The following is a 22,606-nucleotide window of genomic DNA, read 5'->3' on the forward strand; positions in this document are numbered from 1 at the left end:
CCTTCCAAAGAAGACCTAAAGTACTAGTAGTGTTTGTATAACACATTGGATACAATTGACTCGTCTTGGGAGATTTTTTTTCCACGTGAAATTAGAACTCCAAAATGATGTAATAATATTCTTATAACCCCTATACACCTTTTTGAATCGTTTAAATGTACTTTACTTATAACCCCTATACACCTTTTTGAATCGTTTAAATGTAATTTAGACATTTTTTTCGTACCCAAATGGTCAGACGATCAAATGGTCATACGGTCATACCTTGGTCAGACGGTCATACCTTGGTCAGACGGTCAGACTTGTTTAAAATTGCATAATTCATCGTTTTAAAAATGTTAACATAGTAATAATCATATCATATAATAAATTTAATGAGTATGATCAGTTTGACCACTTTGATGATTATGACCAGCGTTACCAATTTTGTGAGAATAATCATTTTGACCAATTTGACAAGTATGACCAGTTAGAAGTACGACCAATTTGACCATTCTGACACATATGTATGACCAGTTTTCCAAATTCTTTCATTTGGATGAATTTCACATATTTAACGATTTCGATCAGTTAGAATAACTTGAATCATGGTATTGCTGATGAAATGCCCAAACTTAATATTGTTTTTCACAACAAATTTAATAACGTATTTTAGAAACAATATTTACCTATTATTTAGATTTGTATTTAATCGATGAAATGCTCAAACTTAATATTGTCTTTTCACAATAAATTAGCTGAAAAATAGATTGGAAGTAAAGAGCGTTGGAAGATTATAGAATGGGCAAGAAGAGAGACTGTAGTTTGTTCCACATATGCGAATGGAGAGAGAGAGGTGGAAGAGGAGAGAGAGTTGAAATATTTTTTAAAATTAAAATATTAAATAAAAAAGGAAGGGTATTTTTGGAAGGATACAATTATAAGGTTATGAGATGATGTTAGTTTTTTTAAAAAGAGAAGGGAGGTCATCCCATGAAGTAAAAATGACATTTAAAATCATTTTTGCAATTCCCCCGATGATATAGGCATCATCACACTATTTAGTGGATGCCATTTAGAGTAAGTAGATTAATTATTTTCCTTTTTCATTTTTTTGGAATAAGAGAAATTGGTTGTTTACAAGCAAAATAAAGCAATTTTATAAACGCGAGAACACATTTGGAAATAATACAATAAGTCAAATGAGGACTAATGTATACCCATTTAAAAAAAAAAATAGTTGCTTTAATGAGTGGGCAATATTCGTTAGAAACTTGAATATATCATCTTGAATTATGAATTGTATCTTGCTCTATTAAATCGTACCTTATTCTATTTTTAAATTTATTTTTTTTCTGTATACTTTATTTTGTTTTTATTTTAAATTTGGAAAAAAGTTTCTAGAGCATGATACCAAAACAATTCATATTCTTTTTCGCATCATGTAAATCTGTAACACTCACATTTCACACTAGAAAAATTAATATTAATATTCATAATTTTTCAAAAATTAATATTAATAAATAAATAGAAATGAACCGGACATCCGATCCAAAATTATTAGAGATATGTGTTCAAGATTAAATCAGATCAAAATTTGAATATGGCGATGGAGCATATCCGATCTCATCTCAACCATACTTGGATTTTTTTCCATCCCTATATATAAAAAGTATTCTTGGTCATACAATATTTGGTACGTTATATTATAAACAAAAGATATATGATATATATTATGTAATATCGCGATAAAAAAAAAATAGAAACCCATATATGGACTTGAAAAGATTTTTCCAATTTAGACTAAGTTGACCAATTTTTTTTTTCAAATTCAAATTGGTTAAGTTTGAATGTAATTATGGGTTTTATTGTATATATGGTTTAGCTACCATTCCAAAGTTTGACCAGCCTCAAAAAGAATATTACAATTAAATTGGGGTTGTCGCAATATTGAAATAAACCTAACCTAAAAGGCCCAAAATATAGGGCTGTGATGTTGGGCCAATTAAAAGTAGGCCCAAAAGAACTGACCAATGAAGGCCCACATTTCGATCGTCTCTCTCCGAAACAATTCAGCATTAGGGGTTTTTTTTTTTATACATCTGCTACACTTCGGGCGCACTGACCGAGTAAACCCAAATCCACATGCACGAGCCTACAACACACATGTGAAATGTAAATCAACCGTAACTGACAGATAATAGGTGAGCGGGTAAGGAATCGAACCTCCAACCTCTCATTATGTTGACCATGCTCCTTGTCAACTCACCTAGGGGTTTCTCCCAATTCCGCATTAGGGTTTTTATTGAATCTGCGTTCGAACGTCGAGAACCCTACACCGTGAGGGGTTCAGAGATCCGTTCTTAGTTGGTCGGACGAAAATGGCGATGCGACAGCTAAGTCGGACGAAGAAGAACCTGGAAGAAGCGCTTTACGGTCGGCTCTTGAAAAACGGCGGTTCCGAGGTCAGCGTTCGACATCAGCTGAATCAGTTCCCACCACTTCGGGTTCTGACTCGAAAACCATCTCAATCCTGGAAATGGATTCGTTTTGATAATGAAGATGATGTGAGAACGTTTGGTTAAAATTAAAATTGACACGTCATCATTCGGAAGGTCATATCACCATTGCGGGTTAAATATGACATTTTAGACTTATTTTTATATATGAAAAAATCCTAAAAAAAATATTTAAATTTACAATGACAAAAAAACACTAAATTTTATTTTTTGTCAAATAAATATTAAACTTTTTAACGAATCTAAAAAAATACTGAACTTTTTAATTGATCTGAAAAATACATAAACTTTTCTGCGATTATTGAAAAAACACTGAACATTTTTAGTGATAAAAAAATATATGAACTTTTTTCGATTGTAAAAAAAAAACTAAGTAAAATAATATGACGTGTTTGCATCTCATTGGACCACGTCATTCATTTTGTTTATTTTGACAATCGTAGAAGAGTTAAGTGTTTATTTTGTCAAACTTAAAAGTTTAATATTTATTTGATAAAGTAAAAAGTTCAGTGTTTTTTTTTTGTTAATCCCACAAAAAATCCCAAACTTGTTAAAATGTTCCATAGAAAACCCTGAATTTGTAATCTCCCACAAAAAACTCTGAATTTAGTAAAAACTTACACAAAATTTCAAACTTACAATTTTCTTCCATATAAAACCTTTGACTTGTTTGACCAAAAATTTTGCTGACGTAGCACGACGGATTGCCGACATGGCACTGACTGAGTTGACACGTCAACGCCACGTCATCATTTTAAAAATTTAAATATAAATTTCTAATTTTTGGTCAAATATATATATTTGTATATATATTAAGTTTGTAATTTAAAATTTAAAATATAAAAATATATATATATACATATATATTTTTATCATATATATATATATTTGTATATATATTAAGTTTGTATTTTAAAATTTTAAATATACAAATATATATACATATACCTATATACATACATACATATATATTTTTTTATCAAATATCTATAAATATATATATATTTGTATATATACTAAGTTTGTAATTTAAAATTTTAAATATACAAATATTTAATCAAATATATTAAATATTTTAATTTTTAAAATGATGATGTGGCGTTGATGTGGCAGGTGAGTCAATGCCATGTCAGCAATCTGGTGTGCCACGTCAGCAAAATTTTTGGTCAAACAAGTCAAAGGTTTTATATGGAAGAAAAATATAAATTTATAATTTTTGTGGAAGTTTTTACCAAATTCAGGATTTTTTGTAGGAGTCTACAAGTTCAGGGTTTTATATAGAACATTTTAATAAGTTTGAGGTTTTTTGCGGGATTAACCCCATTATAAAATTGAATCTGGTGTGCCACGTCAGCAAAATTTTTGGTCAAACAAGTCAAAGGTTTTATATGGAAGAAAAATATAAATTTATAATTTTTGTGGAAGTTTTTACCAAATTCAGGATTTTTTGTAGGAGTCTACAAGTTCAGGGTTTTATATAGAACATTTTAATAAGTTTGAGGTTTTTTGCGGGATTAACCCCATTATAAAATTGCAGTGCATTCTAATTTAAAATTTTAAATATACAAATATTTTAATCAAATATATAAATTTACATATATAAATATATTTTAATCAAACGTATAAATTTATATGTATATATATATATTTTTTTATCAAATATTTAAAATTTTAAAATGATGACGTGACGTTAACGTGTCAACTTAGTCAGCGCTATGTCAGCAATCTGTCGTGCCACGTCAACAAAATTTTTAGTCAAATAAGTCAAAGATTTTACATGGAATAAAATTATAAGTTTGTAATTTTTGTGGAAGTTTTTATCAAATTCAGGATTTTTTGTTGGAAATTGCAAGTTCAGGGTTTTATATGGAATATTTTAACAAGTTTGGGGTTTTTCGTGGGATTAACCTTTTTTTTTTGGATTTTTCCTTTATATAATATTAGAGTTTGCGATTTATTTTGTCAAAATAATTAGTTTAGATTTTATTTTGATAAATTCGACAAGTTTTTAATTCTCCTGATTAACATGAAATACCTGCTTTTAGTTAAAATTTTCTCTCTTGAATTTACGTAAAATTTACTCGTCACAAAGTCAGTAAATATATTGTTTTTTTCACATTTACTGATTTACACGTTTAATTACCTCAAAAAGTGGGTATGAAATGAATTCACCCGTCATCAGCTAGCCATCTAAACTCCGATCAGCATCAAAATTTAAAAAAAAACAATAATAATAGTTACAATTCATATTTTTTCATAATTCGAAACTGACCCCAAATTTTTAAGGGCACTTCGGATTCTTCCCGGGACCTCCGTAATAGAAATAATTACCCCAAACACGATTGAGGCCTCCTTGAATGTCGTAGCAATCGGGATGATCGGCAAGAACCTTGAGATTAGGAGGAGGGACCAAATTGTTATCAGAATCAACTATTTGGATATTTCTGAAATAAGAAGCTTTTGAGAACCCTTCCTCTGCAAAATGCGAACTCCCCATCTGCGTTGACGTGTGATCCCCAAAAGGACTTGAATTTACGATTTCGCCCCCGTATTGGACCATGCTCGCATGCTCTCGCAGGTGTGTGAACAAGAACGATGGCCAATACCCTACCAATATGCCCGACCCGAATTCTAGCCACCAATTCCCATGCTTCGGATCCTACATCCACCAATTTCGATACATATATGTATATATGATTAATATATATATTTACTCCAACACATGCAATGATTGCACACACACACACATATATATATACCCTACACCACATGGAATGATTTATATATGTATATAGTGAGGAGCATAGGCTTTGGGTGGATGTCTCTTAATTATGACCCATGAGAGGAGGCTAATTAAATAACATACTATATTTCTATCATCATTGTTTGAAGTTTGGTATATGCTTATACATACGATTAATTACGATAGCATATGGAAACATGCATACATACATACATACATATATGTAAATATATATTCTACGTCCATAGACATATGCAATGACTATATATGTGAAGTGGGAGTATATATATATATATACAGGGTTTGGATGTGTGGATGTCTTAATTAATTGTGGCCCATGAATAAAATACTATATATTTGTATACTCATTGTTAGTATTTGCTTTGGAGTTTGGTCTGCTTAAGCATTTGGAGACATGCATGTGAAAAAAAGGTGAACGTCAAAAATGCATGCCTTAGGGCAAAAGTAAAGAGATGGTAATAAGTGATTACATACATACTCAAGTATCTCTCTCTCTCTCAAATAAACAAAAAAGATAAAGAAGAGAATCTTCAAAAGCATGGATATGTACATACGCATTCACACACACACATATACAATATATATAGATATAAAAAAAATACTTGTAATAATACTATATCCACTTTTGGAAAATTGATAAATTAATTGTCAATTGTTTATGTTTTGATAATCGAAAGAATTTACATATAAAACAATATAATTTTTTTTAATAGAATTTCTAATTATATAAATTCAAAGTATAATAAATAAATAAATATAAACTAAATGAAAACATAGTATGATGTAAACTTTATATAACTTTAAATAAAACAACTAATTTTTAAAAAGTTTGTTTCTTTTTAATCGGACTAGGTTCAAAATTCAAATCCAACGATGGAATGGTGTTTACAAATCAATAGTTCATAGCCGGGTGAACTTATATATATAAATCGATTAATGCATTTATTTTTAGTAGAGGTTGGTGTACGGTTGTATATAAATTTAATTGATAAAATATAATATGCATATGAATATATAATTTAATGTTTAGTTTTTTGTGGGTTACCTTCCAAATGAGCAAAGTAATATCGAACTGTCCTCCCTCGTACGAGGATGTTGGAGAGATTGCAGCTCCAATTGCAATTTCGTTATTCGTTTGAACAAAACCCGAACACAATAAATTGTAGCATCCGGTTGCTTGATACGCATCGTTCTGCCCAAATTTAACCATATTCACTATATATATTTATATAATACGATAAATATTAACTTTAAGACGAAATAAAATGGTGTTTTGGAGTTATCACTTACGGTCCAATACGTGAAGAATCTCGGATAGTTGTCCCCGTAGAGCTCAGGACTAACCTAATCATTCATAATCAAATTTAATGATATTTTATAAGCGCCTGCTCTAGCATTCTGTGTATCGCGTCCCAACACCATTGTACTCCTCGAATCGACAAGACTTCGAGTGAAGTTAGACTCCCGAATTCTACCATGTACACTCTCCCTAAAACAATGACCAGTCAAATTTTCAGGGATAGATACTATAGAATCAGCAAGTTATTCACAGTATAAGAAGATTTTCGATTCTGATATATATATATATATATATATATATATATATATATATACCTGCCAGCCAGCTTCAATGGTGTTGAGGTCATTACCAAAGGAGCCAGAAATAATCCAGATTTGAGATAAACTAAATTCGTATTGGTTCTCGACTTTTGGGGCCCACACGTTTATGCTTGCCTTTGCTCCGTAGTACTCTTCCCCGCTCACGTACCCCACCGCATGCTGTCGATATACACAAATTTCAAATAACATAAAAAATACACATTTTTATACTAAATTATTTTCATATATTCAAACAATTCCGGTTGAGATAATTAAAAATTATTTTACTTAATAAAAAAATGTGATAAATTTTGGGTTAATCAAAAAGAAGATTTTTGTAGTTTGCTTGTAATATCCGACAGGCTTGTCATCTTTTTTGCAATTCTAAAAAGATGATATTAAAATAAATCGTTATAGAGAAAAACTTGCCATTTTCTTTGACCACTTTTTTCTTCTTCTGAATTTGAGCCAAAGACAGAAACCAAAACCCATCATAGATATCTCTCAATCTTTCAGTCCCAACTCCAAGAACCGAGCATATTCAAATATACAAAATTATATTTTTCATAAATCGATTTACACCGCGTAATATTTCTGTTTTTGTTTTTTTTTCCAAACCATTTATCTATTTTGGAAAAAAAAAAAAAAAGAAGAGGGCTTACTTCATGGCCATTGTTACTGGCGTCTCTTCTGAAGTTCCCGAGTTTCTTTCCAAAGCTCGAAAGAGACGTAGCTCTGAGAATGTCTCTTTCTTTTGTTCTTCGTATTGGAACTGTCCCCTGAGGACACGACTCTCCTGCCCTTCTCCATAGCTGGAAATCCTTCAGTTTCATTCCTCTTCTGTGATGCCCTCTTGGCCTCTCCGGTGGTTCCTGCTCTCGATTATCCATAGTTAAACTCAGATTAGGCTGTTGATTAAGGGGTTTCATTACAAAAAAAAGGGGGTAATCAAAGATTAAAGATGATACAACACCATTGGCTTTTGCCCTCTTAATCTCGGATGGTCAAAAGCGGGTTGATTATATGCTGAAACACAGTCTATGATGTCACCATCAGGGCTCTGCAACAACAAAACAGAATCATAACCAAATAAAAAAGACAAGTGAAAGAAAAACAGAGCAAGAAACAGAGTATAAGGGCGAGATCCTTACTTGGATAGTCTTCATGGCAGATTTGTTGATGTTCTTGAGGTACTGTCTTACAGTTCTGAGTTTCTTGAGCTCCTCGAGTGGTCGGAAAGTTTGGTTTCTCTGTAAGAGATTCTCTGTTTCCGAAGACCCGACAGTGGAAAAGGAAGAAGAAGAAGAAGACAAGAGAAGAAAACAGAGCAAGAGACTCCGAGTTATCGCGGAAGGAGGAGATAGCAACACAGTCAGCATATCTTCTAAGGATCTGATGAATCTTCTTCTCGTTCTCGTTCGTCTTCGGCTTCCTTCTCTTGCCATCTTCCTCACTGTTTCTTCTTCCGCATCATCTGTTTGTCTCAACATCATGGTCTGATCGGGACGACAGCAGCAACATTCACTGCTGTTTCTGATAAACGGGAACACACCTCCCATGGAAACCCAGAAATGCCTTTTCTTCTATCGAGATGATTTGTGAAAGAGAATCAGACGCTAACTTGTGTTTCAAGCTCTCACCATTTCCAAAGATATTGAACCTGAGCCCACTCAACAGCTTAATTAAGAATCGAATACAAGGTTCTTCATGAGAAACATGACATGGAGAGAGAGAGAGGCTTGTGGTTTCTTAAAGTGATAGACACAGTGTGCGATATAAGTACGTGGGGTAGTGACGAAATCATTCCTTGTTCCTTTTTTTTTTTTGAAAAAAAAAACAACAAAATCATAAGTCCACGACAAGAAGTGACACGTCAGCAAAATCGACGACAACATTTCCTGCTCCGTCTCAAAATACATCGTCCAATAGAAACAAAGGATTGTTAGCGAAACATGCCAAACTCATCTTTTTAATTACCAATACATATTAAATACAAAAAGATATTTATTTTGCCCCTTAAAATCATAAATAATTGGTATCGATATAACAGAACAAAAAAAAAAGTAATCTATTTTATTCAGAAACAAATCAAAAACTATATTTTTTTTACCATCTAAAAATCCAAGAATATAAAAATAAAACCTTACCTTTGGTATAGCTATATATCTGTATGTACATAATTACATACATGCATTACACAATATAATGAGTGATTTATAACTGTGCATGTAAGTAAGCAAATATATATCATATGGAGAGAAAAAAAAAAAGAAACAAGAGAGAAAAAAAACGTGGGAGCAAGGTGTTCCCGGTCAAGAATACAAAGGCTGAAACAGGAAGTAGACGTTGTGGGGAGATTTATGGACCAAGAAAATGGTCTGAAAGGACACAACTCAATGTCTGTGTTTTGTGTTACGGTCTTGTTTTTTTCTCTTTATTTTTTGTTATGGGTGTTGGACCACGAATTTGTATAAATATATATATATTCTGCAGAGCTTATGTTAGTATGAAAAAAAAAAGATGATAAATTTTGATAGGGAATAACACAACATTATTACAGTAATCGCAACTTTTTTTTTGTTTTAAATTAGTCATTACAATATTATATAAATCATTCCAACCAAAGATTTAAACCTCCAACCTTGGAAATAAATGGTTTAGTACTCAACTAACTCACATGAGATTTCTCCCGACATAATTTAATTACCTAGCAAGAGCTTTTACAATTTTCCAATTACCTATATTTTATTTTATCGCAATTTATCTACGTATTGCATCCCATAATATCTTAAATACTCATCATTCATCTTTCGCTTATATAAATAAATAAACAAAACATGGTAGTTAATAAAAAAATTTCTTTTAAAAAAATCACCGGTTTATGTATGTAATTAATGGTGATGGGAGAGAGGTGCTTTTGGATGCATGCTCATGATCTTTGAGTGCATTATAGTATAGAGACCGGACCCATCCATCCATACTTTTTAATTTATGTGTGGTTTGGTTGGATTTTAGTTGTTTCCGTTAAGCAAGAAATTAAGACCGTGGATTTAGTGGATTAAGCACCAAGTAGTCATAAAATCCTCTCATTAATCTGGCGTTTTGTTTTTGCTTAAACCCAACACTTGATTACCATATATAGTTAACTGATAGCAATTCAGGATAGAAAAATCCCATGAAAATAGACGATATATTTTTAGTTCGACAAATAAATAATACTAAATGTTAGAAATGTATCAAACCAATACATAAATTCTTTAATTTGAAAATATATTTCCACATATATATATCCACGAGGCCGTTGAGATTCATATGTGAAATTAATATCTATTAATGTCAATTAACATCCGTGTATGAAATAATTTCAAACAATTTGCATATATACCATCAACGGCGCTTTTGATTTTAAATATCGGGATACTTTTTGATACATTTTAAAATTTGATATATTTACTTATCAAGGTACATGTCATATTTTTTCAAACATTTTATAAAATTCACGTATATTTATAGGATTTTTCCTTTGAGATATATTATTATTTTGCATTTTATCTTAATAGTTGTCTCTCCCGCTTTATGTCTAACTCTAAAGAAACGATTTTTTTTTTTTACCGGAAGGTTAATCATCCATTCGCCTCAACTACATCCACCTTTAGTTACGTATTTTATTGTGCTCCTTCTCCTCACATGCGAGATTCGAAAGTGTCTTCGGTACAACCAGGTTGTCACTCGACCACAAACATATGTGAGTTAAAGAAACGATTTAGTTTGAACTAGAATCGTAACTAATTTTCGAGATATTATAAGATTGAAAAATGTAACCTATTTCTCTACTAAAACTATAATTTTGTATGAGGAATATGATCGCATAATCCGAATAAGAGGGACACTCAAGAATCGTAGGAATAAAAAAGGATGGATTTCGGTGACGTAATTTTACCATTTCAAGGCATCTGCCAATCATACCTTCCACTTCTCTCTTTTAAATAATCTCATATTATATCATATCATATTATATTATATCATATTATATCATATTGTATGTGTATGGTATGGGCATCTCATGAGATGAGAACTCCAAGCTCTCTTCCCCCCCCTGAAGCCAACCACCACTTCAGCATATCAAAATGGCAAAGTATTCCAAATTTAAAACCCACGTGTGATTCTGCCAAAGTTTTGTATTCATTTACTTGCAGTCATTGCACTTGTTGGGTTGTGTTTGTGTAACGTTGAGATTGGTATCGTTTATATATATACGTGTGGTTATATAATGTATGCATAAAAATCCATTTACAGACGAATGATTGTTACGCAATGCACCGATTATGATTTCTGATGGTTTCTAGCAATTGAAAAATTTATTACCGCAATTGCAACAACGGTAAAATTCTGATCGCAGCTTTTTACCTACATTACGATAGCATTTTACATTGTTTTAGATAAAATTAACAAAAATACTCTAGGTTGTAATATTTTATAAACAATCACATATATATATAGATACATATATACATACTCATATATAGATGTACATAAACCTACATGTATATAATACATATATAATATATATATATATATATTCATATATACATGCATACATATATGTGTATATATATAGACATTTATATACACGCATACATTCATATCTAGGTATATACATTATTTATATAAATATATAGACATTTACACAAATATATAGACATTAGGGAAATGTTTTTCTATTATTGATAATTGGAAGAATACATCATAATATATAGCAAAATACAATAGAATATTCTAAGCATAATATCTAGGGTAAATCATAATCATATCAATGATAATATTCTAATAATAATATCTTCCTATATACCCTTCAAGATAAATCATCTATGATGACTTCAATCTTGTTACATAAAAACTGAAAACTGAAATTGTGATCGTATTAAACGAATCATCTTCAATGTGGTGGTGTAGTTCAGACTTGAGTCGGTGTTGCTTGATAGCGTTTGAAGAGTTTGAGAGTTGTATTCTCAGAGGCTGATATGGCACGAATGGCACGATAGTGCGACGCATATGCGTGAATTGTGTTGCACGACAATGAAGTCGACAGCGCAAAAAACTGCGGTGTATATAGCGGTTAGGCCAGAGAAAAAAAAAATGGGCGCAAAAGCGCGACGCATAATGCGTGATAGTCTAGCAGCGGGACAAGAGAAGAGAATAAGAATAAGTAACGCAAATATGTGGATCGACGATCGGAGTTTTCCAATCGAAAGAGGCTAAAAGCCATGTTTAAAGAGCTCACAACGGTAAACGAACGCCGTCAGAGAAGATAAAAAGTAGCACATCAGTTAGGATTGACAGTGATGAACACCGCCGTCGGGGAAAAAAATTAGAAGAAAAAAAGAGCAAAATAAATTTAAAATGATACTCAAGGCGATGATACTATTGGATTTAGTATATCATTGTCATCTTCATCGTCGCTTTCGGATTCGACCAACATTGTTGATGAGAAGAAAAAAAATTAAAGCAAAAATCGAAGCTCTGATACCATAATAGGGAAATGTTTTTCTATTATTGATAATTAGAAGAATACATCATAATATATAGCAAAATACAATAGAATATTCTAGGCATAATATCTAGGGTAAATCATAATCATATCAATGATAATATTCTAATAATAATATTCTAATAATAATTATAGGAAGATATTATTATTAGAATATTATCATTGATATGATTATGATTTACCCTAAATATTATGCCTAGAATATTCTATTGTATTTTGCTATATATTATGATATATTCTTCCCACTATTATAATGAAAAACATTTTCCCATCAGAGTTTCAGTTTTTGTTCTAGATTTTTTTTCTTTACATCAATAATGCTGGTCGAATCCGAAAGCGATGATGAAGATGATGATGATCTACTCTAATAGTATCATCGTCTTGAATATCATCTTTCATTCTTTTTATTTTTTTTAGTCTTTATTTTTTCCGATGGCGGTACTCATCACCATCAACCCTAACTAATGTGCCACTTTTTTTTTCCTCTGATGACGTTCTTTTATCGATGTCAACCCTAGCCGTTGTGAGCTCTTTAAACATAGCTTTTAGCCTCTTTCGATTGGAAAACTCCGATCGTCAATCCACGTATTTGCGTCACTTATTTTTATTTTCTTCTTTTGTCCCGCTGTTAGACTATCACGCATTATGCGTCGCACTTTTGCGCCCCTTTTTTTTTTCTCCGGCCTAACCGCTATATACACCGCAGTTTTTTGTGTTGTCGACTTCATTGTCGTGCAACCTAATTCACGCATACGCGTCGCACTTTCGTGTCATATCAGCCTCTGAGAATACAACTCTCAAGTTCTTCAAATGTTATCAAGCAATACCGACTCAAGTTTGAACTACACTACCACATGGAAGATGATTCGTTTAATACGATCACAATTTCTGTTTTCAGTTTTTATGTAACAAGATTGAATTCATCATAGATAATTCATCTTGAGGGGGCATATAGGAAGATATTATTTTTAGAATATTATCATTGATATGATTATGATTTACCCTAGATATTATGCCTAGAATATTCTATTCTATTTTGTTATATATTATGATGTATTCTTCCTATTATTATAATAGAAAAATATTTTCCCTATTAACATATACACACGCATACATCCATAGGTTTATGTATATGCACATATACACAATAACATTTATTGATTTTATTTGGATTTATCACCAAAAAAAATTAAATTTATTATACTAAAATTACTTTTTATTAAAAATAAATTAAATCGATAAAATATTAATTATTTATAAATTTGATAAAAAAATTGTTATCAAATATTATTAAAGAAACTAATTAAAATTATTTTAGAAATTAATTTATTATATACCATATATAATATCTTTTTTTAATAATTTACACCAAATCACAACCTAGCAGGTGGTAACCCGTCAATGTAAATCTTAACTACTCACAAACGCTATCAAAATCATTTTTCTACCAATCATCATCAATAGCCTATTTTTTAACTAGCATACTCATAGGAAAAAATTAATTGAATTAAATTAAATTAGATATACAAACTAATTAGTTATGATATTTAAAAATATAATTAATTAAATCTCAGCTAAATTAAATATCGTACTGAACAAGGACGTTTTCTTAAAACATGGGATGACTACTCATAACAATACATTCATCTCAAAACAATTACTTTTTTTGTAACATGGGAAACTCATTTACGGTCCTTTGGACCAGACCCCGCAACGCCTCACAGTCCATTGGGTCGGACGAAAACAACATCGCAGACAGTAAACCTTACGTCCACGCGCATAAGCTTGCGATACACACATGTGAGGTAAATCAGCAGTAATGGACAGGCGACAGGTGAGTGGCAAAGAGTCGAATCTCAAACCTCTTGGTCTATTGACCTTGCTCCTTACCAATTCACCTGGGGTTTCCCCTTCAAAACAATTACTTTTTTTTTTAATAATTGAGGACCCTAGCTGCTACCGTTCCGGCGTCCTAACTAGGTAAACCTCCGACCCGGGAGCAGCCTTTATATATAGATCATATAAATCCAGAAATTACCTCCCTCTCCACCAACCAGGAATCGAACACTCAACCTCAAGGTGGAATTATCTCCTACCCCAAACTTGACCACTCGCCCACGATGCGTTGGGTTCAAAACAATTACTTTTGTATAAAAGTAATAACAAATTTGATATAAGAATGACAATGGTAATGTAACATGGAGATCACTTGTCTATGAAGGAAATTAACCCTCTGTTGCATTCTATCGATATTCATGTATTATATATATATATACACATATACGTATGCATTATGCATTATGCATTATGCATTATGCATTTTCCAAGTCGACGTTTGTATGAACCGTATTTTCACGGATACGTAATACTCAAGAGAGCAAAATTTGAACCACGTGAAAGCGATTATATAAACCAAATCACGAACAAAAGTTGTACTTGACTATTACAAACAAGTGCCTAAAACACTTGTTCCTTTGTCGGAAACTTAGGGTTTAGAGGGGATGGATTAGTTAATACAGATTTCGAGATTACTGAAAGAGATTTTATGGATCTTAATAACTTAACGTCGTCTAATCAACGTAGAAAGCGACAGGCAGTTGCTCCCCATCTTCCTTAATGTATCGGCTGCGTTTTGAACGTTGTTTATCTGCCGCGATTCTATGAACGCGTCTACGCACGCACCGTAATCGCTGACCGCTGCGGTTAGGAAGGTGTTGAGAGCTTTCACGTTGCGTTTCCTTATACTCTTTCTCGCGTTTCGGAGGTTTATAAGCGCGTCGACGAACGTTGCGTAGCACGTCGCGATCGCTTGGTTCCCGCTCTTGTACCTTTTCGACCCACAGAAATGAGATATTATATAAGATTATAAATGTACATAATTAGGGTTTTAATTAACCTATATACGTTCTGCTTCTATTCATTTTCTCATTTAATTATTTGTATCAATACACAGAAAACCCTATCCATACGTACGGTAGAAAACCTTTATTATATAAATCTACAATACTATATGATATGCATCTTATATGTTGGATAAACTACATCGGATTTCGAATCTTGTCAATTCAAGGTTTATGAACATCCCATATATATATATATATATATATATATATATATATATAAACTCAGAGAAACTTGGTTTAACATATTTTTAAAAAGAAAGCATCAAATCGTAAATGATTTTGATTCTTGTAACCGGGATTTCACGGTTGAAAAAATTGAAGATTACGTTGTTCCAACCAAAATTTAATCGATTCGAAAAGAATATGTTTCGATTTCCTTTACAGTATATATATATATAAGATTTTTTTGTGAAAAAGATATATAAATACCTGGACGCTTCGGCGAGGGAAGTTTTGGTTCTGGCCTCCAGGGCTCGGATCAAGCGATGGGTGGCTCGTCTCGGACTGATGAGTCGCCTCACCAACGGTCCACACAGCGACGGATAAGCCGTGTGGCTGCACAGGTTAACCCTACGCGCCTCCGCGGTTGCGATTGCCAACGTCATTACGATTGCGACCGCGATTGCGGCCAGGTGCGGTGAGAACGCGGCTCGGCCCCCCATTTCACCAACCTTTTTTTTTCTTTTTGTTAATTTCGGTGTTTTGAAAATTTTTCTTTTTTGGTCAAATTTGGGTTTTTGAGAAATGGAAATTAAAGGGCAATTTTAAAATTATTTCTATTTGTTATATTTATAAATATTTTGTTTCTGAATTCATCGGTAACCCGTGTTTTCTGTTTCTAAATTTATCTTTGTTTATAAGTTATAAACAGTATCTGTTTTCTAATTGTTTTTAATCGAATTTTAGAATTCCTGCAACTTTCTTTGGGTCATGGGCAAAAGTTGGATTGACCACGATATAATATACTCGACATATATATATATATATATATATATATATATATATATATATATATATCACGGAACTTTTACTCATAAAATCATAATTATTTTAAATCAAACGTACCAATTTCTAAGCATCCCCAATTTTAGGTTGAGATTACTAACTGTAGAATGAATGAATGAATAAACAAATGGAATCTCTACTAATTGCTATATGGGTTTTAGTTTTAACAGAATTTTTTCGATTTTTAGTAATTCATTGTAAAAAAAATGTAATTTTCGCAACACCTTTTAAAATCAAGGTTATTCAGTGAAAAAAAAAATAAATGTTCAAATAAAAACATTCAGCTGATACAAAGTACAAACCCCAAAGAACACAGGACGTGAAACAAAATAAATGGAAACTAGGATTTTCTTTTTGATGTCAAAATCAATGGAAGTTTTAGATTAGAAGATGGATTTTGGTCATTTCATTCGATTCGGACCAAGTTACGATTCATGAACTTGAACCTGCAGATCTCATCGAAGAAATCGTCAGCACTACGGTGGCTGCTCTTCATCTGAAGGATCCTTATCACCATCACTCTGAGCGATTTCCCATGTTTCACCAGCGATTCCAGCGTATTCATCTTCTGCTCTGCGTTCAACGGCGATCTCACCGTTATCACCACTTCCTCCAAACACGGAATCGAGAACCCTCTCTCCACCTGCAAATATAATATCAGGGATTCGGGTTTAGATAACCCGGAAATCTCGTATATACCCACCGCTGCTTCAGACAAGAACAGAGGAGAACCAAGAAAAGATCGAGCCTTTTTGTTCTTTAGACTATAAGCTTCTTACGTTCTTTAAGCTGTTTTTCTGGCAAAGCGCGGCGAACATTGCTCCATGGATGTCGAACTTTTGCAGCTTAGGATGGTTATTGAAGAACTCGACGATATCCAACTCGGGGAAGGGTTGCAAGGCCTCGTGATCGCCCGTGAATTCGACCTTCATGTACAGATGCTTCACTTCTCTCGCCTGCTCTAGCATTCTGTGTATCGCGTCCCAACACCATTGTACTCCTCGAATCGACAAGACTTCGAGTGAAGTTAGACTCCCGAATTCTACCATGTACACTCTCCCTAAAACAATGACCAGTCAAATTTTCAGGGATAGATACTATAGAATCAGCAAGTTATTCACAGTATAAGAAGATTTTCGATTCTGGTTTACCAGCAGAATTGGAGATTGAGAGGTTCTTTAAGGACCTCGTTTCGGGGACCCTGATCCAGCTACAGCCTTGAACATCAAGGGACTCAAGTCTTGAGCTCGTGAGAGAGAGCACGCTGCTACCCGATCCGTTGAAATCCAGCTTACATTTCTCCAAGAGGGGCAATTCGATCGAAATGGATTTAACTCCTTCACAGCCAAGCAGAAGCAAGTTTCTCAAGTTCGGGCAAGCACGTAATGCATTAGTTAACACGGTATCCTCCACTCTAGCTCCGACTATTTCAAGGCAATGAAGGCTCTGGAACATGACCCATTTGGGAGGATTAACCATTAAAACCCCCCAAAGCTTCAAAATCTCCAAATTCTTGGCCATACCGATACAATCGAGTTTCGAGGATGCCTCCATTGCTTGACAAGTAGTGAGGTTGTCCATTCTCAGCTCGAGATGCCTAAGAGACGAACCGATGTTCATCAACCAAGAAGCAAGGCCTTTGCTGGTGAACGAGCTGTACACCACAAGCCCCTCAAGACGAGAAAAGGACGAGATCGTGTTCAAAACAATGCTGTCGGGGTCTTCATTCACCAAGATTTTATCAAAGGAATTCCGGGGAAAGTATATGGTCTTGACATATTCCGTCGATTCTTTCCACCGCTTGGACACGCAGTTGCACAATGCGATGTCCCGAGCATTTGTCATGTCGGAAAGGATGTGTTGAAGGAGCGCATCGGGAAGGTGATCCATTTAACTGAGACAAATCATCGAACAGGTTACAGGCAGCTAAAGCTTCTCCCCAATACATTACTCCACAACCACATGACATGAATGCAAAAAAAAAAAAAACTTTCACATAATACAGAGTGTGAATTAGAGAAACGAAAATGGCTGCAACAAGTTCAATCATTTAGGCTCACAAATTTCAAACCCAAGATTTTTATTCATTGCAAACACAGCCGAATATCTGGGTTTTGAAAGAAGAACATTTCAAGAGCTCAAATTCCTTGGAAATCGTTTTTGCATTTCCAGATCTACAATTGCTTCCAACTCTCCTGATTCCGATAGTCTCAAATCTCCATATGTCCGACAAAACCCAGCAAAAACACATAGATGGATTGAACAGGAGATTAAAAGAAAATCAATGAGAACATAAATTTAGCTCATTCGTTTGGGTAAAATGATATTCAGCTTCTTAGATACAATCAGCAACACAAAAATTCATCACTGTATGAATTTCGGATGAAAGACGAGGGACATCAACCATTTGAGCAAATTAAAGCTACATATTTTGAGATGAGAGATCTTACTGTATGAATTTCGGATGAAAAACGAGAAACAGGTCCGTGTTTCGTATGTTCACCCAGGAAGCAGAGAGAGAGAGAGAGAGAGAGAGAGAGAGAGAGAGAGAATTTGTAGAGGGTGTTGGGAGTGGCGCGTCAGGAATCGGAGGGCTGAGATTCAAAATTTTTAAGAAAATAGTTTTTTAATTTTAAATTCCCGGGATTTCATAATCTCTTTTTTTATTCATAAAAAAGCACGCAGCTTTCTAATTACAAAATTTTGAAATTTCCATCCCATCCCTTGCAAGTTGCAACGGTCCAAAGTGCCTATACTAAAATCTGGATTTATATTTCATTGTGATATCAAAATAACCGAATGATATTATGTAATCATATCTAAATTTAATTTAATGTAAAAATATTTATGTATAAGTTTTTAATAAAAAATAAAAAAAATAGGAATGTACAAGGGTTTGGGTCGGACAGTTTGATCTTTGATTTTGAATCCGATCTGGTCTGACTCGTTTTTTAGCGAATCAAAAATTATTTGGTTCAATCCGATTGACTTTGGATCAAGAATCAAATAATCCGACCCTCAAGCTAAATACCTAACTAAACAAACAAAATTTTAATACTATAAAATATTTAAAAATATTATAAAAATAAGGAAAAATCCCAAAAAAATTACTGAACTTGGAGATATCTCACAGAAAAATACTGAACTTTTTCGATTTCCAAATAAAACATGAATTTGTAGATCTTAACACATTTAATACTGATCTTTTGAATTTTTGCCAAATATCCGATCGATCGTAAACGGCGTTAAAGTCAATAACGGAACGCGTGACGTGGAGCCCAATTATTGCCACGTATGATGACACGTCAGATTTAAAAATTACAAAATAAAATTCAGCCGGTTAACATAAACTGGATCGAACCAGTTAATAAAATACATAAAATCGACCGGTTAACATAAATTCGATCGGTTAGAATAGATTTTAATCTTAGGGTTTCAGTTTCAATCCCAAAAACTCTCGAACGATTCTCTCTCCCTCCCACCTCTCTCTCTCTCTCTCTTTCTCTCTGTCGGACCGATTCACCGTCGAGAAAAAACACAACAAGGGAGGGAACGAAGAATTCAATCCGTCACAGCTTATAATATTCAGGTATTATCTGAACTTTCAGATGACAACCCTTGCAATGATTGTCGTTTTGAAGCTCTGATTGAGAGGATTTGAAAAATCCTAAAGATTAGGGTTTCAGATTTTGTTGTTGTTAAAGGGATGTAAAAGGTTTTATTTTGAGTTAGAGTGTTTGAAGTAGTGTTGAATCCGAGATTTTGGTGTTGATTGTCCGAAATCCGAGATTTTGGTGGTTTTTGATTTTGATTTTGGTTTGATTTTAGTTTTGGTGTGTCAAAGTTGATATCGGTTAAAAATCGATGAAGAATAAGTTGAGTAATTTTTGTTATAGATGAGTCACATGTCAGAGGGTGGTAGAAGTAGTTCTCGTTCAAATGCAATGTCAAGTTGGAGATCGGGTCATGAGTCAGATCGGGTCAAATGTGTACCTCGACATTGTCAATGTGGAAGCGATATTGTAATGTGGATATCAAGAACAGACAACAACCCGGGAAGAGTTTTTTTGTGTTGTGCTAAACAACAGGTTAAAATTATATTTTGAAACAAGTTATTGTAGTGTATAGTTTTGATGTATGATGTTGTTTGTGTATGCTAGGGAAACTATGAGCATGTGTTCAAATGGGTTGATGAGGCCATGGTGGAAGAAACATAGATCTTACGCGAAACATTGAAAAACTGGAGTTGGAGAATGAAAATCAGAAAAAAGAGTTGAAAATGTACAAAATGGAGCTGCAAAACAACAAGATGGAGCTACAAAACAACAACATTGAACTCAAAAAATACATAGCTTCTGCTGAAGCGTATAAAGATGTTATGAACAAAGTGGTTGTAGTTTTTGTTTTAGTTTGTGTTGTTAGCTACTACCATATGTTATTGAAGTAGTAGTTGTTGTAGTTATTAGTTTGTGTTGTTATTGAAGTAGTAGTTGTTGTAGTTATTAGTTTGTGTTGTAGAAGAAAATTGAAGAATATGTGATGTGTTGTTTTGAAGAGAACGGATGTTATGAATATGTAATATTTTGTTTTGAAGAAAACTGATGAAAATGTGTTTGTCTATGTAATGCATTTGTTTCTGATTTGATGATATATAAACTTTGGATGAGATATGAGATGTTATTGTGACATATATAACAGATAAATAACCAGAAAACTAGCTTAATTAAGATTGAACAATAATTGTCCACAGAGAGCATGAAGTCTGGATTTAGGATTAGCCAAAATACATGAAGTCTGCCTAACCAAAAACACATACCAACATAAACCTGCTGAAGTATGCTCGATCATAAGAAAAAAATAACAAACATAACGATGACCACCAAAACGGTTCGAGCAAATCACAGGATAGCAAAAAAAAAAGCAGACATGACTATGTTGGTGTGTTGGGTCTTGATTACTTCCATGGGACTTGGAACAATGTGTTGGTAAGTGTTGTTCTCGGGCCGAATTGCGGTGTACGCGTATTGCCCAGTATACGACGGTGTGTAGGCAGCCTCTGTTGTTGTGTCTGCACAGTCTGACTTCTTTGAGTTGGTTGAGTTGGGTCTAGGGTACCTGTAACATACATCAATTTCACTATATGTAAGCGCTGAGAACATAAAACTATTAAATGATGTAAGGGTACCTGAATTTTGTGATGTATTTATTTGTCTGCGTTTTCTGAACCTGAACTCTTTCATTTTGAACTTGATGTTGGTTGTAATGCTCTAGGATGATCCATGATATGACATTTTACTTTGTATTGATTCATTGATTTATGAATGCATTATTTATCCGTTATACGATTAGCATGTTTGTTGTATTTCGGCATCCTTGAATCATTAGAGAATGATTCTAAACTCCCTAGTCAGTCATCATTGTGGGAACAATGTTGAATGAAGACTAGCATGAGGTGTGATCAACGCGTAGGATGTAGATCACAATCATGGGTACTCGTTGTGAACGAGTGACTGGATGACCCGCATGAGATTGTCACATGGACAGAGTCATGACTTGAATCTCATACAGCGGTTCATTTATGGATCCTCATACCTGAGATGTCTAGAGTATCTGATATGAGGAGTGACGTGTCTTGACTGCGTCAAACGTCGTCTTTAACCGGATGATTATAACGGCGTTGATCAGATACGTTCACGAATCATATGGAGATAATGGACATGCAATATGAGACTTGTCACCTCCTTAAAAGGAGAGATATCGCTGGGCCCTCTCGTGGAAGTCGGACTATGAAAACGCGTGGCCACGCTATAGATGAAGTTGCATCTATTTTACTAGTCGATTTACCAAGACGAGAAAGTGGTTGAACTTGAAGGGTGGCTCAAACCATGCCCTTGTTCAACACATGATATCGTGAGATAAAGGATCAGAACTCGAGCTGTTATTGCCTTGGTTAGATCACCTCTAACTCAATTCTAAATGGGTGGTCATGGCGTCTTGCTAGAGGCTAACCATGACTTGTGGTTCGGGAAAGGTTCCTAAAGTCACTACCACTTAGAATGGGCCTACAAGGTCACACACCAATAGGGATGGACTTATACGTGAAGAATACGAAGAATGGAAACGAGATTTGACCGAAACGAGCACGAAAAGGAGTTTTCAGTGTGTTGGTCCGGAGCTGACCAAGTTTGGTCAGCCCCGGACGAAGTTGGTTAGATCAGGCAGTCTGGAAGCTCAGTCCGACGTCATCTGTCTAGGTCTGGTCCGACTGACCAAGAGTTGGTCAGCCCCG

At 33.7% G+C, this 22,606-nt stretch overlaps 3 protein-coding genes across 4 annotated transcripts; all 3 read right to left on the reverse strand.

Moving 5' to 3' along the window:
• Positions 1-4,590: 4,590 nt before the first annotated feature.
• Positions 4,591-8,593, reverse strand: LOC104809585. The gene is made up of 7 exons (XM_010535615.1): positions 8,013-8,593; positions 7,835-7,921; positions 7,524-7,733; positions 6,877-7,041; positions 6,553-6,606; positions 6,308-6,454; positions 4,591-5,157 (listed from the first exon to the last, which is right to left on the reverse strand). The coding sequence occupies exons 1-7, from the start codon at positions 8,418-8,420 to the stop codon at positions 4,780-4,782; spliced, it is 1,449 nt and encodes a 482-aa protein (XP_010533917.1). The 5' UTR covers positions 8,421-8,593; the 3' UTR covers positions 4,591-4,779.
• A 6,191-nt stretch (positions 8,594-14,784) lies between these two features.
• Positions 14,785-16,056, reverse strand: LOC104809586. The gene is made up of 2 exons (XM_010535616.1): positions 15,742-16,056; positions 14,785-15,237 (listed from the first exon to the last, which is right to left on the reverse strand). The coding sequence occupies exons 1-2, from the start codon at positions 15,972-15,974 to the stop codon at positions 14,970-14,972; spliced, it is 501 nt and encodes a 166-aa protein (XP_010533918.1). The 5' UTR covers positions 15,975-16,056; the 3' UTR covers positions 14,785-14,969.
• Positions 16,057-16,564: 508 nt separating this feature from the next.
• LOC104809588 (F-box protein At1g10780) lies at positions 16,565-18,884 on the reverse strand. Of its 2 annotated transcripts, none has more exons than XM_010535617.2 (4): positions 18,768-18,884; positions 17,469-18,211; positions 17,097-17,377; positions 16,565-16,960 (listed from the first exon to the last, which is right to left on the reverse strand). In XM_010535617.2, exons 2-4 carry the CDS (start codon positions 18,205-18,207, stop codon positions 16,724-16,726), a joined length of 1,257 nt encoding a protein of 418 aa, XP_010533919.1. In that variant the 5' UTR covers positions 18,208-18,211; positions 18,768-18,884; the 3' UTR covers positions 16,565-16,723. The 2 variants fall into 2 exon arrangements, with proteins under 2 accessions (XP_010533919.1, XP_010533920.1); XM_010535618.1 differs by lacking the exon at positions 18,768-18,884 and adding an exon at positions 18,686-18,711.
• Positions 18,885-22,606: the final 3,722 nt, after the last annotated feature.

The sequence above is a fragment of the Tarenaya hassleriana genome, unplaced genomic scaffold (assembly GCF_000463585.1).
Source record: "Tarenaya hassleriana unplaced genomic scaffold, ASM46358v1 Cleome16, whole genome shotgun sequence".
Taxonomy (NCBI): Eukaryota; Viridiplantae; Streptophyta; class Magnoliopsida; order Brassicales; family Cleomaceae; genus Tarenaya; species Tarenaya hassleriana.

Bases quoted from the DNA above. Each gene is read 5' to 3' on its own strand.
- LOC104809588 (XM_010535617.2), bottom strand. From the start codon at position 18,207: ATGGATCACCTTCCCGATGCGCTCCTTCAACACATCCTTTCCGACATG. The intron at 17,378-17,468 runs GTAAACCAGAAT...TCATTGTTTTAG, and splicing joins CTCAATCTCCAATTCTGCTG to GGAGAGTGTACATGGTAGAA. The intron at 16,961-17,096 runs GTAAGAAGCTTA...TTATATTTGCAG, and splicing joins AGAAAAACAGCTTAAAGAAC to GTGGAGAGAGGGTTCTCGAT.
- LOC104809585 (XM_010535615.1), bottom strand. From the start codon at position 8,420: ATGGGAGGTGTGTTCCCGTTTATCAGAAACAGCAGTGAATGTTGCTGC. The intron at 7,042-7,523 runs GTAAGCCCTCTT...GTATATCGACAG, and splicing joins CCAGTAACAATGGCCATGAA to CATGCGGTGGGGTACGTGAG. The intron at 5,158-6,307 runs GTAACCCACAAA...TGGTGGATGTAG, and splicing joins TTACTTTGCTCATTTGGAAG to GATCCGAAGCATGGGAATTG.
- LOC104809586 (XM_010535616.1), bottom strand. From the start codon at position 15,974: ATGGGGGGCCGAGCCGCGTTCTCACCGCACCTGGCCGCAATCGCGGTC. The intron at 15,238-15,741 runs GTATTTATATAT...TGGGTCGAAAAG, and splicing joins TCCCTCGCCGAAGCGTCCAG to GTACAAGAGCGGGAACCAAG.